Source organism: Populus trichocarpa, chromosome 14 (assembly GCF_000002775.5).
Source record: "Populus trichocarpa isolate Nisqually-1 chromosome 14, P.trichocarpa_v4.1, whole genome shotgun sequence".
NCBI classification, from domain to species: domain Eukaryota; kingdom Viridiplantae; phylum Streptophyta; class Magnoliopsida; order Malpighiales; family Salicaceae; genus Populus; species Populus trichocarpa.
Window position 1 is genome coordinate 514,683 of NC_037298.2, and position 17,485 is coordinate 532,167.

General features: G+C 35.0%; 3 protein-coding genes and 1 non-coding gene across 5 annotated transcripts; 2 read left to right on the plus strand and 2 right to left on the minus strand.

Annotated features, from left to right (window-relative positions):
- The first annotated feature begins 3,009 nt into the window (after positions 1–3,009).
- Positions 3,010–6,786, plus strand: LOC7464770 (heptahelical transmembrane protein 4). Its single transcript, XM_002319968.4, has 4 exons — positions 3,010–3,257; positions 3,489–3,751; positions 4,443–4,749; positions 5,893–6,786. The coding sequence occupies exons 2-4, from the start codon at positions 3,492–3,494 to the stop codon at positions 6,553–6,555; spliced, it is 1,230 nt and encodes a 409-aa protein (XP_002320004.2). The 5' UTR covers positions 3,010–3,257; positions 3,489–3,491; the 3' UTR covers positions 6,556–6,786.
- Positions 6,787–7,082: 296 nt separating this feature from the next.
- On the minus strand, positions 7,083–7,156 carry TRNAT-AGU (transfer RNA threonine (anticodon AGU)). The gene has a single exon. It is a non-coding gene; the product is annotated as a tRNA-Thr (tRNA).
- A 2,926-nt stretch (positions 7,157–10,082) lies between these two features.
- LOC112324182 (putative glycosyltransferase 7) lies at positions 10,083–13,841 on the plus strand. Of its 2 annotated transcripts, none has more exons than XM_024585841.2 (2): positions 10,083–11,714; positions 12,534–12,787. In XM_024585841.2, the coding sequence occupies exon 1, from the start codon at positions 10,307–10,309 to the stop codon at positions 11,681–11,683; it is 1,377 nt and encodes a 458-aa protein (XP_024441609.2). In that variant the 5' UTR covers positions 10,083–10,306; the 3' UTR covers positions 11,684–11,714; positions 12,534–12,787. The 2 variants fall into 2 exon arrangements, with proteins under 2 accessions (XP_024441609.2, XP_024441606.2); XM_024585838.2 differs by lacking the exon at positions 12,534–12,787 and adding an exon at positions 13,350–13,841 and having other exon boundaries at positions 10,086–11,714.
- A 2,952-nt stretch (positions 13,842–16,793) lies between these two features.
- On the minus strand, positions 16,794–17,270 carry LOC7464772 (uncharacterized). Its single transcript, XM_002320628.3, has one exon. The coding sequence runs from the start codon at positions 17,268–17,270 to the stop codon at positions 16,794–16,796; it is 477 nt and encodes a 158-aa protein (XP_002320664.1).
- Positions 17,271–17,485: the final 215 nt, after the last annotated feature.

The window sequence follows — 17,485 nt, forward strand, 5'->3', positions numbered from 1 at the left end:
TAATTAAATTAAATAGTGTTTGATTTCTGTGAATAAAAAAGATGGAAAAACTGTGAAAATAAAATGGATATGTGTGAGGATTAATGCTACCACTAAATTCATCTTATGCACCCTTTTCTTACAAAAAGAAATAATTTTATCCTAATGTGCAGTCTTAGCATGTGGATATGTGTGAGGATAAAACACATAGTCAACATGGTAGATGTTTTTTTTTTTTTGTAAAAATAAATCATTTAATCCTGAATTGTCCAGTTCAAATCAAAACGAAACGTATTCCATTTTCAAGCTATCGCCTAATTGGTTACTCTAGAGAATACCGATCGCAAGGTCAAGTATAAGAAGTTGCTTCGAGCTCGCGGGGATGCTTTCAAGGTGGCCTTTCTGAGGTTCAATGAATGAATATAAATAATTAAATGAGTTGTGGTTGCCAGAAAGAAAATATAGCTTAGCTTTCTTCAGTAGAGAAAGGACACTTAATTCTAAGATTATAAATATGACTTGGGGGTGTTTGCATCTGCTATATTTTAGTTAATTATAATCAAGGATAAAATATGTTGGATAACTTTGTCCTTCGAAGTTGGAAGGGCACACAAAATCATAAAATTATTGTTAGACCTGGTTTAGAGTTTGGATTATTAGGTTAATCTATGAGTTATAAGGTTAATTCAGATAATTATTTTGTACATAACTATATTTTCTATGTTTTTTTTCTTAGTTCTTTTAGAGTTAACTCTACGTCTCTACCGAGTTTTATTGTCAAATCTATCAGGTATGAATTAACTGAAGAAGTCACTGGTTTTCGTGTAATTAATATCTAACATTGTCAGAATCAAAATCTAGATCCCAAAGTCAATTTATCAAGCCAGATTTAATAGCTATACATTAAAAAAAAAAAACGCCAATTTCCTAGTTTCCCTCGACATGATTGAGTTTGCTTCCGCTTTGTTTCCCTCGACCCAATCTCGTGGTATATTTTCGTATAGTGGCTCGGTGAAGCATCTTGGATTTGTGCTTTCTAAGTCTTTCCCACAAATCAAAGCCGATGAGTGGATGGATTGGAGTATTATAGCATAGAGGCACAATAGATGGTGTGAAAGATTCGGATTCCACTCTAAACAAAGGTTCCCAACGTCCCTTTTACACTACCAATTTTCTGGATAATAATAGTGGAATCTTGTTTAGCTTATTCGACAAAACCAGTCCACGTCCTATTAAATAAACAAAATCTTAGCCCATACAGACTGGTAAGAAAAAGGAGTTTAACAAGGCCTGCTGGAGACAATAACTATAAACTTCGTGGCTCTTCTGTTGGTCCTAGATGATGAAGATGAGCTGGGAAAATTATTTTTAATTAAGGTATTTATCCGTCACGGGCAAAAGCAATACCTTGTAAAACCAAGCTTCTAAGCTTTTTTTTAGAGTATAAATAAAGGAAAAAATTTATATATTGTTTTGTTTAATAAAACGTCTTATCCATAGGTTAATGAGACTATTGTTAAAAACAACACTTAGTTTTTTAATTAACCTGGACGACTATCAATTAGATTTAATTCTAATCCTAATAGTCGTGTTGTAACCCAACTTAATTATGTCAATAAAATCAAATTTCAAAAGTCAAAGCGTTAAAATAAAAATAAATAATCTTAATGGCAACTTTAATTCCAAGTGTCCACATTTGACATTATAAATTATATATAGGAATTATTGTTTATTTGATATTGTGGTGTATTGTGTTTTTTAAAAGTATTTTTCACTAGAAAATATATTAAAATAATTTTATTTTTATATTTTTTTAATTTTAACATCAACACATTAAAATTATAAAAAAAATACTAAAAAATCATAAAATTAATATTTTTACATGTCAGTCGCATTTTTAAAACACAATTTCAAATTCCAAAACAGTCATTTTACTACAAAGCTCGTTATCCTTGTCGGACACATATGGCTTTCGAACTAAAAAGAGGTAGAAAGAAAATCATCACATAGTTTTTAAAGAAGGCTAGTAAAGAAAATGATAAAAACAAAATAGTTATGTTTTTAAAAAATAAAAATTATTCAAAAATATCATTTCCCAAGAAACGTTGTCTTGTATAGTTTTTTGCATATCATTATTCGTTTAGTTATTATATATATATATATATTTTAGATTAGATCCCTAATATGAAATTGAAATTAACTTGAGAATTAATTAATTTATCATATTTATTTTTTGTTTTGGGCCTTCGAAACCAAAACTACCAAGGTGAGAAGATTGGACTTTAAAGTCTATTCCATTCATTTTTGAGCTAGGACTCTTTGTTAGGCCTTTTGGATTTTAGCATTATCCAGCCTAGTTTATATATATATATATATATATATATATATATAAATAGTGTTTTTTTCATTTACTAAGTTTAAAGGAATCAAACCCTGAATTTTCTCCTTAGAAGTTATCAGTTCGAGTTCCACAAATTTCAGGGTCACTGAAAGTTTACATGGTCGTTAACTTTAGACCCCGTAGAATTAGTTGAGGTACACGCAAAATAACCAAGATATTTTCATTAATAATAATAATAGAAATAAAAAAATTATTATAAAACGGAGAAAAATCTACTTAGTAATCACATGAAATCATGTTAAGCAAATGTTGAATCTCTAAAATTAAAAATCATATTTACTCAAAATAGATCCATTTAACTTCCCATTAAAATATATGGTTTATTTATTAGCCATGCCCATAATATATGGTTTGGTTTTACAAAGAAAACTCAAGTCATTATTAGAGTTATTGCATTTTATAAAACTTTTAATGAATTTATTATTATAGTATCATAAAAAAATTAAATAGTTTATAATTGAATCAGCATAAAAGAAATTAAAAAAAAAAACCACTTCATTTTGACAATTATAATTTATAATTGTCACAATCACCACCTAATTTCAACGTATTACCATCTCAAAGAAGAAAAAATCGAAAGGGTACCCGAAAATATCTCCAATGCTTTGTATTTATTTCCATTTCTATTAATATCGTTTCGAATCGGCAACCTTTTGGCGGAACAGAGCCACCGAACCGAAACCAACTTTGGCATCTCCGCATCTCCTCAAAAGCATCTGCTTCCTTTCTCTTTCCGATTCCCTTGGAGGATCCTCCCTCTATAAATTTCTAGCTCTTGATTTATTGTATGGCCTTCGACTTGAGAGCTTGAAAATTCTTTTCTTTTATACGCAAAGAACATCATCGTCATCATCATCATCTAGCTATTCAATTTCAGGTACCATCTTCTGCCTTTGCTTTCTTCCTTTCTTGGTTCTTCTCTACCCCATTCTTATATATTTCTTCTTTTATTGATTCCATAAAATACGTTAGCAGCTTAGACTTTCTTGAATTCTTATTCTGTACGATCCCATTTCTTGATTTTGAGGTTTGCCTTGAAAAAAATACGGCTTTTGCTATATTAATTAGTTTATTTATTTTGACGGCATGTGTGCATTTGTTTTAACAGAGGATGGATGGTGTAAAACATACGAGTGAGGATTCAGAGCTGATATCTGAAACAATTGAGAAACTCCCAGTAAGTGTTTCAATGGAAGGGAAAGGGAAGAGATTATGGAAGAAAGTTAAGTACCAGCTTGTAGAGTACAATTCCTTGCCCGCATATTTAAGGGACAATGAGTTCATTTTGGGCCATTACCGTTCTGAATGGCCTTTGAAGCAGGTTTTGCTCAGTGTCTTCACTATCCACAATGAGACATTGAATGTTTGGACGTAAGTTTCCCATCTTATGGCAACAACCCCTTATTTAGTGTTTCTCATGGAGTTAATTCAAAGTCTCTTGTTTTGGTGTTTGTGCAAAAATCTGCTGTAGATGTTGGCCGTACGTGGATTGTTGTGGTTCTTTACTGTTTAGAGAAAGACTGGTCACATATGTTTCTTGCTTGATTTTGTACTAAAAGGTTTGCGGTTCCTTTTGATTTCATATTTAGGAAGAAAGTAGTGTGCTGCTTGTCTATGTGACAGTGGCACTTCCATTTGGAATGAGGAAGCGAAGATACGAGGACAGAAATGAAATATGGTTTTTATTGCTGGCTGATAGCATACAATATTTATAAAATGAGAGGTTCATATTCAACAAATCTTGTGGTTTCGGTATAGAAATGTTTGAGAAATTGTCTAAAATCTCATGTGGGTGGATTAGATTTACTTTTGAGTCTACAAAGAGGGATGATATCAAATTTAAATTCCTGAATTTTTAGTCAGTAACTCAGCTTTTGGTTGTTCAGTGAACTAAAGGTTTGTGTCGTTTCAATATGCCAGTCGTATTTTGTTATCCTGACTTATTTCCAAGATCCATGAACTTGGTGATGCCAATATTTGAAGTGCCCTTTTCATAAGTTTTGGTTCAGAAGTCAGATGTTCTGTTTCGGGTCTTTAATATCAGATTATTGATTCACTGCAGGCATTTGATCGGGTTTTTCCTTTTCCTGTCCTTGACCATATATACTGCAATGAAGGTTCCAAAGGTGGTTGATCTTCATTCTCTACAACTACCTGAGGTGTTGAAAGCTGATTTGCACAAATTGCAAGAATGCCTTCCCTCGTTACCCAACATGCCTGATCTGCACAAACTTAGCGGAGAGTTGAAGAGTACATTGCCTTCAATTGATTTGCTTCCATCATTCTCAAGATGGCATGTCATGGACCTTCTATACAATTGTTTGCCTGAGCGGTTCTCACATAGCAACCAGACTGATGTGTGTGTTCTGGTAATGATCTTTTTCCTCAATGCTGATATTACAGTCAATAGATGACACTGGTGGGCCACATTCTTGGTGGTTGGTGATGAAACTGGAATTTATGCCCCTGTCTGTGGTAACATGATATGATGCTGGTTGAAATTAGATGGCTGATTTGTGAGGGAGAATTTAGAATTCATACTTCTGATTAAATTGGATATTCTTGTTCCTTGGTGCATTGAGCATCAAGATATCCTCACATGTTAATAAGATTTTGGAATACTGAAATTGCAACATTCAATGAAGTTGTCCTTCATCCTTTTGCTTTTCTTGTGGTGTGTTGATTGGTACCGATGCTGTCTTCAGAACCTTACCTCTGAAGGATTGAATTTTGCTGTCTTCAGAACCTTACCTCTGAAGGATTGGATTTTGCTTTCTTTTGTGTTTAAAGATTTATTAAATTTTTGTTTGTAAATCAGAAATAGGCAACTTGCCAATTGCATAAGCTCTGAATTTCAAAACTTCTCAACTAAGACTCTGAGCAACAGACAGCCTGCAACTGACATTTGTGCTGTTTACATAGAAGCCATCTGTATTGCAAACTATATTGCGTGTATCAATTACTTGTTTTATAATGAAAGGTGAAAACAGCATATATCCACACTCTTAGAGTGTATTGTTTGACAAGTTACATGTAACATAGAACTAAGTTCTACATTTCCAAAGTTTCAGCAGTTCACCTATTTGATGCTGAAGGTTCACTTTGTTGCATGGGATGTCATATCTCACACTACAACTTTTTGCCATTATTTTAAGATAGTCATGCCTTATCTTTACACGTATTGCTGTGATGTTTCAGTATATTTATAACATAGATATTTTAGGAACGAACATTGATTTATTTTTCTGTTTGAATTTAAAAGATTGAACGTTGTTTGTATTGCGATGATTAGAATGGTAGTCCAATCCATCATGCTTAAAAGAATATTATTTTCCAGTTGCAAGAAGAGAAGGGTTTAAAAGAATATTCTTTATTGATGCTGATATTATTTTCCAGTTGCTGCTTTCTACCGTTTTGTATATTCAGCAATTTGCATGTATAGAATCTCCCATCTAATCTCCTGTCGTCATTTGGCTAATGTTCTTATTACTATTTTTCCCTATTAAATCCAGCGTAGCATGAAGGAGGATGTTGCAAACATGATAGCACCCCTGATGCTGAGGCCAATCACACGTTGGCCATTCTTTGCTTTCTTGGGTGGGGCTATGTTTTGCTTGCTAGCTAGCAGCACTTGCCACCTTCTCTCTTGCCACTCCGAGCGCTTAACATACATCCTGCTTAGGCTTGACTATGCTGGAATTGCAGCCCTCATTTCCACCTCGTTTTACCCTCCTGTGTACTACTCCTTCATGTGCAATCCTTTTTTCTGTAACCTGTACTTGGGGTTCATAACTCTCTTGGGGGTTGCCACAATATTGGTTTCACTACTGCCAGTGTTTCAAAACCCTGAATTCCGTACCGTTCGTGCATCCCTTTTCCTTGGCATGGGTTTGTCTGGGGTGGCGCCTATTCTGCACAAGCTTATCTTGTTCTGGCATCAGCCTGAGGCCCTTCACACAACTGGCTATGAGGTCCTGATGGGGATTTTCTATGGAATCGGAGCACTGATTTATGCCACAAGGATTCCAGAAAGATGGATGCCTGGGAAATTTGACATTGCAGGGCACAGTCACCAACTTTTCCATGTATTGGTAGTGGCTGGAGCTTATACTCATTATCAGGCAGGGCTGGTTTACCTCAAGTGGCGAGACCTTGAAGGATGTCGAGGAACGTAAATCCTGAATGCTAAAAGTAACTGATTAGTGGATGAGATCTTAGATTAATGTCATTGTGTCACTAAATAAGTAAAGCTGGCCTAGATATGTAAAGGCAGTGGAAAAGCAAAAGACTTCTCTGCTGTTGTTTTTGTGCATTACAACGAATGTCTATGAGTAAAATAATTGTATTCTCTTGTACTGTATTCTATTATTCAAGTCGCCTATAAGAACATGTGCCGGGACAGAAAATGGTGTTCAGTTTCTACCTCTTGATTTGAAACTGTCAAAATGATGAGGACTGTAGCGAGTTTGGGTTGATAAATTCAGTCCTCAATACACATGCAGCAGGCCATGATGGAGAGTCGTCTTTGGTTTCCATTCCGTAATAGACTTAGATAGCGTGAGGTAGAAGAATACCGAGGGACAATACAACACGGAACAAAAACGGAGATAGAGTTGTCTTTGGTTACCTGCTTCCACGTTCATCTTCCTGTGAGCTTCCGAAGAAGAATATATACACACAAAAAAAAAAGAAATCATCGAAATGCTTTCATTGAGAGTTGAACTCAAGACCTCCCGCTTACTAAACGGGTGCTCTAACCAACTGAGCTATGAAAGCATTTGCTGGCACAGTGTTGGATTTTATCTTAATAACGTTTGTATATGTGTTAAGAGACCATTGTCAGACAGTGACAGGAGAGACCTAGGACCCAACTGCGATCTGAACGGTCACTGTGTCTGCAGTTGGCTCATCATGTTGTCAGTCTGAATTAAATCGACTACTCACATGGAGGTAGGGCAAACTGGTTGTTAGACTCTACTTGAAAATTAATCCGAAAAGGGATCTCATTCACCAAGTTACTAGTTCATCCATGGATTATCATTGAGTCAACCAAATGAATTGTTTTTATAAGAAATTTTTTAGTACCGATTCGGTAGGGTTTATACAGTGTTTGACCAGGTTAAATAAAATCTAACTAGAATCAAATTTCGAGATCTGAATTTCCAAAGTCATTTAACAATTATGCTCCAGACATGATTTGTGAATTCCAATACTAAAATATACCAGTAATAGGCTATGCAAAGATGGATGCAACCTTGAACGGAGGAAAAAATCAAGTTAGGAGACATTAGAGGTGTATATCTCAATTAATTAGTTTTTAAATTTATTTTTAAAAAATTATTGATTTAAATTTGTATTATCATTAAATTTTAAAATTTATAAAATTAATTAAGATATACATAAATAACCCAAACACTTGAAAAAAAGGGTACATGAAACATGAGCATAGGATGAACAGAAGAGACACTTAAAAAAAAGCTCTTCTTACTTGTTGTGAGATTATTATACCACAAAAACATGTCATAGATGATCTGATCTCGGAATTGGTGTCTTCACTTGGTGGTCGTTTCGACTTTTGTTCTATATTTGATTTTTTTTTGGACTCTTCACTAACAACGGACAGCTCCATTTTTGTTGAAGAATTCATACGTCCATTAATTTCTTCTTATTTGTTTTTTTAAGGGTCATGCTTGTTTTTCAGTTATATACTTGAAAAAACATAAAATTAATATGTGTTTTTTTAATGATGATTTTAATGTGATGATATATAAAAAAAATAAAAATAAAAATATATTATTTTAATATATTTATAATTAAAAAATACTTTTAAAAAATATTCTACACTAAATTACCTCTTAAATATTGATTTTTTTCTTTTTGATTGGGGAGTATTGTGTTTTTTTTTAAAAAAAGAAATACCGGCAAAATAACACAATTAGAAACAAAATTAGCAAAATAGTGTAGTGTGTCTATTACAAGATTAGAAAATGCAACATTGCTTGTCGCTATTTTGAATTGTGATATTTTAAAAACAATTCTAAAACGGGCTGCACATGAGGATAAAGAAGAAAGAAGAGAGGAGAGAGGAAAAAAAATAAAAAAAAAACAAATCTCGAAAGAACACCAAATTTTTGATTAAATTCTCTCTAATATTATAAAAAAAATCTCGATAAGATTAATTTAACAACATTAAATAAAATTATTAAAAATAATCTTAGTGTGTCATATTTGTTACCCTAGAAATAATCGTATTTTTGAGATTTTTGTTTTTTTCCCTTTCTCTTCTCTCCTCACGTCCAACCAATTTCACAATTTTTTTTTTTGAAATATCACAATTGAAAATAACTACAATATTAAATATTGTGTTTCTCAATCTTTATATATACAAATTTTGCCATTTCATCTTTTTTTTTTTCAAACCAGATTATTTCATTAATATTAAAAAAAAAATAGCGGAGTATTGTTGGGTTAAATGGTCACGGTTAAGAGAATTTATAGCTAATTATAGTGAATTGAAGTGCTATTTTTGTCCGTTTGGTTTTTCTGTGTGTTGACTTCTTGTGTGCTCTTTTAGAATGGGTTTTCAACAATCGATGGTCACGTGACACTATGGCTCCCATTTTCCTCATTAAACTAGAATAAGGCGTTTCTTCTTTTTATTCAACAAATTAAAGTCAGACAAGTGTCCGAACTTCATAATAACCCTTTTTTCCCTTCAAATTAAGAGGTTTAAATTTGAGTTCCTCTCCCCATACTGTACATAACCAACAATTAAAGATTCAAGATTAATATGGTGATGAAGGAGAATTACTCTATTTTTTTAACTTCTTAAATTACAATTTTAAAATTAGTATTTAATAAAATATATTAAGATCTTTGATGTACTAAATTGACTTAATAATGCATCTTCAAAATTGTTTGATAAGAGATTTCTTTATATATATATATAATCTCTAAATTACTCTTGAATGATTATATGTGATTTGGAGATTCGGATTCTAGAACTAGGGGGTCGTTGTTTTGAAAATAAAATAATTAATTATGTAATACGAGAGCTAAATTCAAGGAGCCCCAGGGTTTAATAAAATAAAATGGAACCCAATTCTTGAGGCGAGGGGAAGACGACGGTATGGAGGATAATAATTAACTAAAATAAAATAAAACTTAAGACAAAAGTATCGTAAATGACGGAACTTATGCCGGAAATGTCCAAAATCACACCAGAAATTCTAGTTCAACTGGGAAAGTGTCGGTGATGCACTGTCACGTGTAATAGTCTACGTGTCACTTCTAAAACCCCACACCTCATCAACACGCGCCCCATTACTGCCGTAGTTCACGCCTTACCTTATCGTTTCATGCCTAAAACTCACTCTCATATGTCCCTCTATTCTTACCATTTGCTCAGTAAAATTTGTAACTTTAAATATGATCAAATCAATCCCCCGTTTTTTAAAGATAAAGAAAACTAGATTGACATATACTCAATTTAGAACCATCCCTAGACTCAAATAACAGAGGAAGAGAGATTGATTTCATAAAATTGTAAGTAAGAGCACCTATGTGAACAAAAACATAAAGCAAGGATCATATTATATAATCATTAGCCCTCAATTAACAAGCCCGGCGCATTTTAGCCTACAAGGCGCCATGACACCGACGCTCTCCACCCTCCAATCACAAACTCATTTTCTTGATCCTAAATACCCCACCAGATTTTTGCAAATTGTATGATAATCTCTCTTGCATAAACCCTCTCCTCTTAACTTGCGGCATCAATATTGGTCAATGCATTAAAACCTACCAAGTCCAACACATCTTTCACTCTCACTAGTCACTACTACTAGCCAAAAGAAGATACAATATTACTAGAAAAATCTAACCTGGTTAGCCTCTCTCTTTCTTTCACATGTAGCTTAATGTAAAATGATCACACCAGAAGTTCCCCAAAACAAGTCTCAATACTCTCCAATGGCCAAATCAAGTGTTAGAAACAAACCCTTTTCCTGTTTCAGTGACGGGTTTCTCTATCTTGGTGGTGCTCTATTAGCTTTTTTACTAGTCTGGTCATTGTGGTCTTACACAGTTCCGCACAGTTTCGAACCCAGGGGTAGTACAAAATCCGCCACCAACGACGCCCGAACCCAGCAATGCGTTCAAGAAAATCCTGCTGTCAATCTAGGCTACGACCCACCAGACCAAACCTTCTACGACGATCAAGAACTGAGTTATTCGATCGAGAGACCGATGAAGAACTGGGACGAGAAGCGAAAAGAGTGGCTCAAACGTCACCCTTCATTTGCCCCTGGCGCTCGTGATCGTGTGGTTCTTGTGACTGGATCACAATCGAAGCCATGCAAGAACCCAATAGGTGATCATTTACTTTTAAGATTCTTCAAGAACAAAGTTGATTACTGTAGAATCCACGGCTACGACATCTTTTACAACAATGTTCTGTTACATCCAAAAATGTCTAGTTATTGGGCCAAACTACCCGTCGTTAAAGCAGCCATGCTAGCTCACCCAGAAGCTGAGTGGATCTGGTGGGTTGACTCGGATGCCATGTTCACCGACATGGAATACAAGCTCCCGTTACGGCGTTATGATTACAGGAACCATAACTTGGTGGTCCACGGCTGGGAAAAGTTGATCTACAAGGAGAAGAGTTGGACGGCTTTAAACGCTGGCGTTTTTCTGATAAGAAATTGTCAGTGGTCTATGGATTTCATGGAGAAATGGAGTGGCATGGGTCCAATGAGTTCTGAATACAAGAAGTGGGGTCCAATCCAACGGTCAGTATTCAAGGACAAGCTGTTCCCTGAATCAGACGATCAGTCGGGCTTGATCTATATGCTTTATCAGGATAAGGGTTTGATGGACAAGATTTACTTAGAAGGGGAGTATTACTTTGAAGGGTATTGGGCAGATATAGTGCCAACGTACGATAACATAACGGAGAAGTACACGGAGTTGGAAAAGGAAGATGGGAAATTGAGGAGACGACATGCAGAGAAAGTGAGTGAGCAATACGGCGTGTTTAGAGAGCCACACTTGAAGGAGGCAGGGAATGGTAAAGGGAGCTGGAGGAGACCCTTCATCACACATTTTACTGGCTGTCAGCCTTGTAGTGGGGATCACAATCAGATTTATCACGGGGAGACTTGTTGGAATGGGATGGTCAAGGCTTTGAATTTCGCTGATAATCAAGTCTTGAGGAAGTATGGTTTTGTGCACCCTGATTTACTGGATTCTGGCACGGTCACCGAGACCCCCTTTGATTATCCCGATGATGGGCCTTGGTGAATGATTCACCGACCAAAACATAGGAAAAAAAGTAAGTTTTGTTTGATTTTGACAGTGGTTAATTTAGTTGCTCATCCGTGCATGGTGTTGTATTTTGGTTTGGTTTATACTGTTGTTTTTTTTTAAGTATTTAATCATAGGTTTGTCTGGTTTTTATAAGAGCGTCAAGCATAATTTTTTAGTATTCTTTTTTATACCAAATACAATAGTTATTAAACTCAGTAGTTGACCTGAAAACCCATAAAATCCTGATTGAAGCTGAATTTCAAATTAATTTGAAAAGGATATTAATATAATAAAATCTTTTTGACTCATTCACGTTTTTTCATGAGATTAGCCGAGTTAATTTTAATGAATTTGTTTTTATAATAAAAACAATGACTTTTTTTTCACTGGAGTTAATTTGTGGATTGATATATTGACGGAGTTACTCCGATTCTTTTCGAGGTTAGTTTCAAGTCGGGTCTCACAAATATGTTATATACTATGATGATTGGATATTTGTAATGCATGAAATAATTGATTGACCATTTGAATAATTGAATTGGTGGCCATGGTTTTTTTTTTTCATTCTTTTTTAAAAAGGAAAAAAAAAAACACTACGGCCATAATTGAAGGCTTTGTTTGAAAGTACTGAAAAGAGAGAAGCATGTAGTGGCACTTTTTTACATGGCTTAAACTAGTGCATGATTGGAGAATAATGTTCCACTTATCGAGGACTTGGTATGATAGAAGAATGATTTTGTTAGGTGGTGGGGTGACTTGAGTTTATGTGCATAAAGAAGAGAATTGTTTGCGTGGCTTGAGCTTATTTTTGACTAAATCATGGTGCTTTTTGTGCTCGTGATAGGGACTAAGATCTTCGCTTTCCAAAGTGACCAAAAACACCTTCCAGCATCCCTTCAACCATGCCCAAGTGGCTGTTGTGATCAAAAGAGTAGTTATTTTTTTGGATTTTCTTTTCTCTCTTAAAATTTCCAAGTTTCTGTTATGGTGAAACAGTAATTGCCTTGTGGTAGGTTGCTAGCTTGCTATGATGCCTATGTTTTCAATATCAACATCTTATATCGTTGGGTTTGAATAAAATAATATTTCAATGCGTCAGATGGGAATTGACATGGCCTCGATTCTCAAAACGTAGGCAATCTAGACTCATCCCTACCTTATGATCCCAGTTCCGAAATCCTTTCCGGCAGATCTATCGAGCCTGGAAAAATTTCATTACATAGCTAATATGCTAGTTGTGGATATTAGTTGTTCCTGAGCAGCTGGGCAGAATGATAAATCATTAAATTATTTAAAGACATAGTGGCCTATCAATTCATTCTAGATTCATTTTAGATTTACCCTTGTGATCGAGCTGTATTATTTCAATCTATTATCTCGGATTTTTTGTATTTTTTCTGAGTTATTCCGATTTCATCATTCCAATCCCGACGTGTTACATGTATTTTCTGATTTCATGGATTCATCTATGCATCCGGACAGTTTTCTACCTGACTTTGATGTGGGGGCAATGCCTCGTATCTGTAATCTATGACAAGGTTTTTAACCCCGTTGTTTACGAGATTCATGTGGATTATTGTCATAAACACTGAATAAATCGAATTATATACACATGATTTCTAGCACTCAGTGCTCATCCATATGTCTTGTTGAATGACAGAAAACCTGAACTAGGGTGGTTCAAGCCTTCCATTCCCGTGCACTCACATTCGACATGGCTGTATATTTTCTGTTGGCAATTAGGGACGACTGAATCAATATGCAGCAGTTGTCCTCAAGTAGTCTTGCTTAAGGCAGTGGATTGTGTTTCATCAGCATGTCTGCACACACGAGACACTCTTGCAAGATTCATGTCTTTCTCTTTCTTCGTAGGTCTATCCTCCCTTTGATAAATGATTGTCTCCATGCTTGTAAGGTATATATAGCAGTGATTGCCATGGTTGAATCTATGTTCTTCATCCAGAATAGGATGACTGTCCTGCTTTATTGAAGCAAGTTTTGCTTGCCTTGCCTGTGCCTCTGTCTTCTCCTCATGCCTTGATTATGTAGAGAACTTGTGTAATAATTGGCCATTGTATCTTGTCACGCTACTTCACCCAAAAATTGGGATCCATGAGAAGAAAAATAAAATGCAAGTTGTCTGTGTATTCAACGATTCTTTTTTGAAAATCAGAACGGTTTTTAGTCTTAAATAATGCAAAACGTAAAAATATAATTAATTAGCGCCACTTGTCGTTGGTTTTTTATGCCTAGTCTATAATGTTTGATTGCTTTTGATTTATCTCCGAATAATTATCGTTGAGTATTGTTACCAGAATTAATGAAAATACTTTCGGGTGAGAAACTTAAACCTAACCCAGTTTTAGAAAGATATGTGTATTTCTATTAATTTTTGTGAAAATATATATTAGAAGAATATATCGAAGAATAATTTAAAATGAAGAAAATATTAGGAACAATTATATTTTCATGGATATATTGGAGATGAGGGGATAACTTGAGCTAATTCTCTCGAAAAACATGGAGTTGTCTTATGCTTAATCACTGGTTTTTTTTTTTTAAATGATTCTTTTAACAGCATATTTGGAACCAATTCTACATGAATTTGAATCGATTGCAAGAGCAAAATGGAATTCTAAAGTTACAATAAGAAAAATAATAATAACATGAAAATGTTCTAGCAACTAAGATCTAGCTGTTATTGTAAGAACCATGCTGGAATCCCATAAATTTTTGTCCCATGGTTATACCAAAAACATGGGAGGATCAAAGTTCAGATTTGATCGTAGAGTGAGGAAGGGAGGAGATGAAATTGTAGCAATGCAGATTTTAAATGGTAATCCTCAACTCATTATATCAAATCGCAGCTCTAGAGGTGCGATTTTGTAACAGTAGACTTTCTGCAAATTGAATTTCTGCAAATCCACCCTACTGAAAATCTATCAGAACAGAGGCTGCTTATTTGGTTTTCCTTTCATCTGCAATTTGTATGAGCTAGCAGCATAGTGTTATATCTGTGTTTCAAGAATCCAAGGAGCCTGAAACAAAGCAACCTACAATCAATACACACTGTTGAAACAGATAATAAAAGATCACATTGAAAACATCTGAGCTAATAGTAATTAACTAAACACTTGGGTTTCTGGTATGTCGACGCATCAAAAGGGAAATAGATGGATGGGCATTCCTCAAGTAGATTTCTACTCCATTCTCAAATCTTGTCACAAGTCGCCTGGGCTGGAGACCTCAAAGTTTGGTCTTGAACGGCAGTCTCCACAATAGAAGACTTCAACCTTTCCTTTGCTGATGTAGGTGGGTCAGAAAAGTTTTGACGGTTCTGAACAACATCTAAATGAAGATCTGCTATTAATGGATCATATATATATATATATATATATATATATATATATATATATATATATATATAAACCTAGCGGATTTATTTACGTAACAGAGCTAAGTTCAATATAACTTGACAGAAAAAGTTTTAAAAATCAAATTGTTAGATGGGACTTAAATTTTACTAGATAATTTTTAAGATCCAATTCTATATAAGGTCTAACAGCTTTGGAAAACCCTCAAATTAGGTCTAAAAAATATTGTTTAAGTTTTTGGATTTTCTATAAATTTTGGATTTGATATTATGTTTTTTTTCTTTCAGGATTTTGATTTTCCTGCATTATAAAGATCAGTTTCTTGACTTATCTAAAGAGTTGTAACCTCTAAAAAGGCAAAATATATTATAATTGTAATTTAGAATAAAACTACTGGTTAGTATTTTTGTATGCAAACCCTGTTCGGTCAAAAACTCTTATCTTTCTTTATTTGTGATTTCGTTTGCATCACTTGCCACCCTCTTAGCCATCCTCCTCTGCTTTATGTTGCTCTGTTTAGCACCACCTCCTAAAGAAAACAGATAAACAAATAAAAGCATCACGCAATTTGCTAAAATAAAATAAAATAATTAGATTTCTTGCCTGGGTTGTCAATGGCAGCGCTAAGAGACTATCATATTCAACAGCATTTTGTCGAACATTGGGGTGCGTTCTTTAGACAATGTTGAATGACTGTCCTAAAATCACTATTAGCTTTTCCTCATTAGTTCAGGCATAATATTTGTGAAATGTGAATTTTAATTAGCCCACAACTTTATGACTGTACGACTCTGTTTGTCTGGATTATTGTTGGATCCAATTTATTCAAGGCGTTTAGACTGCTTAGTCATGCTGACTAGACTTGCTAAAAACTTTTCTCTTCTGTCATTGTCCTCAGTTCTTACCAACCTCTGGTGCGTAATCGACATCTTGCTAGCTTCAACTTGGTTGAATAATAATAATCATGCCTGCGGCACCCTCTGCTGTCCATTTCTTATTCATTTAGGGTGCTCAGCCGGTGCTCCTTTCTCAAACCAGAACAACTCTGAACGTTAGGGAAGATAAGGGAAGATCACCTGGGCAAACCGACCGAAGCTGCTTGACTTATCCAAAACGAACGATAGCAGCTTAAAGCTGAGCCTAGAGTAGTGTCGCTGCTTGATCGGCGCTTTGACTTTGTCCCTCGGGATCCACCACAGGTTGGGTTTGAGTGAGAGCTGCGTGATAGGAGACTATCCAGCACGGTTCGGAGAGCAATTTATTTATTTTTTATTTCAGTCTGCGCTGGTGAATGGAAGTAACCAAATACTACCTTAACACTAATCCATATAAAATTTCAAGTCAAATAAAAGAAAGCGGATGGGGATGAGGATTTTGAGACAGAACTTTCCAATTCCAACAAAAATAAATAACACATTTAAGGTAGTATGTATCGAAGGTATTCTAGCACCAACCTTCAAGATTAAGTTCAATTACTTTTTCCAATTTAGGACGAGGCAGCCTTCTTCATGACGACTAAGGATTAAGAAATTTATGAAAATTGATGACAAGCTTCCTTTTCAATTGTCAAAAACAAGGATAAGAACGGCACACGTGCCAAAGTTGGAACTTAAGCTGAAACAGGTACTGTAAATATATGTTGGCAAACAAGAAATTGAGCCAAATTTGACAAACAAGAGAACAAGAAAGTCTGAAAAGTGAAGATAAAAGGGAACTACCGGCCCCCTTCTTCACCTTTTAGAGACAGCATAGCTTCTGCTTCTGGGATAAACATTGGTCTTAACCTTGACATCCTCTTCATCAAAATCACATGGTTTTTCTTCATCAATCCTTCCAATAGCAACAGTATGACTCCTAGGCATATTGTCTCCTAGTCGAGTTGCAGATTTCTTATGACTATATTGTTGTCTTGCAGGAACATCCACATTGATCTTGCTGTTTCTACTTCCTAAATTACTCCTGGTGGAGGCAGCCCTTAAAGGCTCCCTACGATCATCATCCAAGTGGTTTGGTTTTGTTGAGCTGACACTGTAACTTCGAGGCATGGTATTGAAATTGCCTGTTGGGCAACTCATCACACAGACCTGATCTGAGTATTCAGCCATTCCCTTAATGTAGAAGTCCCTGGCCCTGGCCAAAATCCTAAGGGGTGCCTTCAGAATCTTTTTTAGTGTGCTTTCTTTCCTGGACTTCTTATTGATAACCATGTTCTCTAAAGAAGACTGAACAGAGTGATAATAAATACAGGTAAATGGGAGATGAAGAAAGCAAGAAGAAGACTAGAACTTATCCTCGAGGACTCTGGACATGAGTTAATAGATGATGCTCTGCAATTACAGGGGCTGGCAAGGCAAATATATATGGAATGTTGGGGCTAATAGGATTGCAATTACTAGTTTATCAACAGACGAAAATGATGGGG

Coding starts and splice junctions, on each gene's coding strand:
- LOC7464770 (XM_002319968.4), top strand. CDS start 3,492: ATGGATGGTGTAAAACATACGAGTGAGGATTCAGAGCTGATATCTGAA. Junction 3,752..4,442: donor GAGACATTGAATGTTTGGAC/GTAAGTTTCCCA, acceptor GATTCACTGCAG/GCATTTGATCGGGTTTTTCC. Junction 4,750..5,892: donor AGACTGATGTGTGTGTTCTG/GTAATGATCTTT, acceptor TATTAAATCCAG/CGTAGCATGAAGGAGGATGT.
- LOC112324182 (XM_024585841.2), top strand. CDS start 10,307: ATGATCACACCAGAAGTTCCCCAAAACAAGTCTCAATACTCTCCAATG.
- LOC7464772 (XM_002320628.3), bottom strand. CDS start 17,270: ATGGTTATCAATAAGAAGTCCAGGAAAGAAAGCACACTAAAAAAGATT.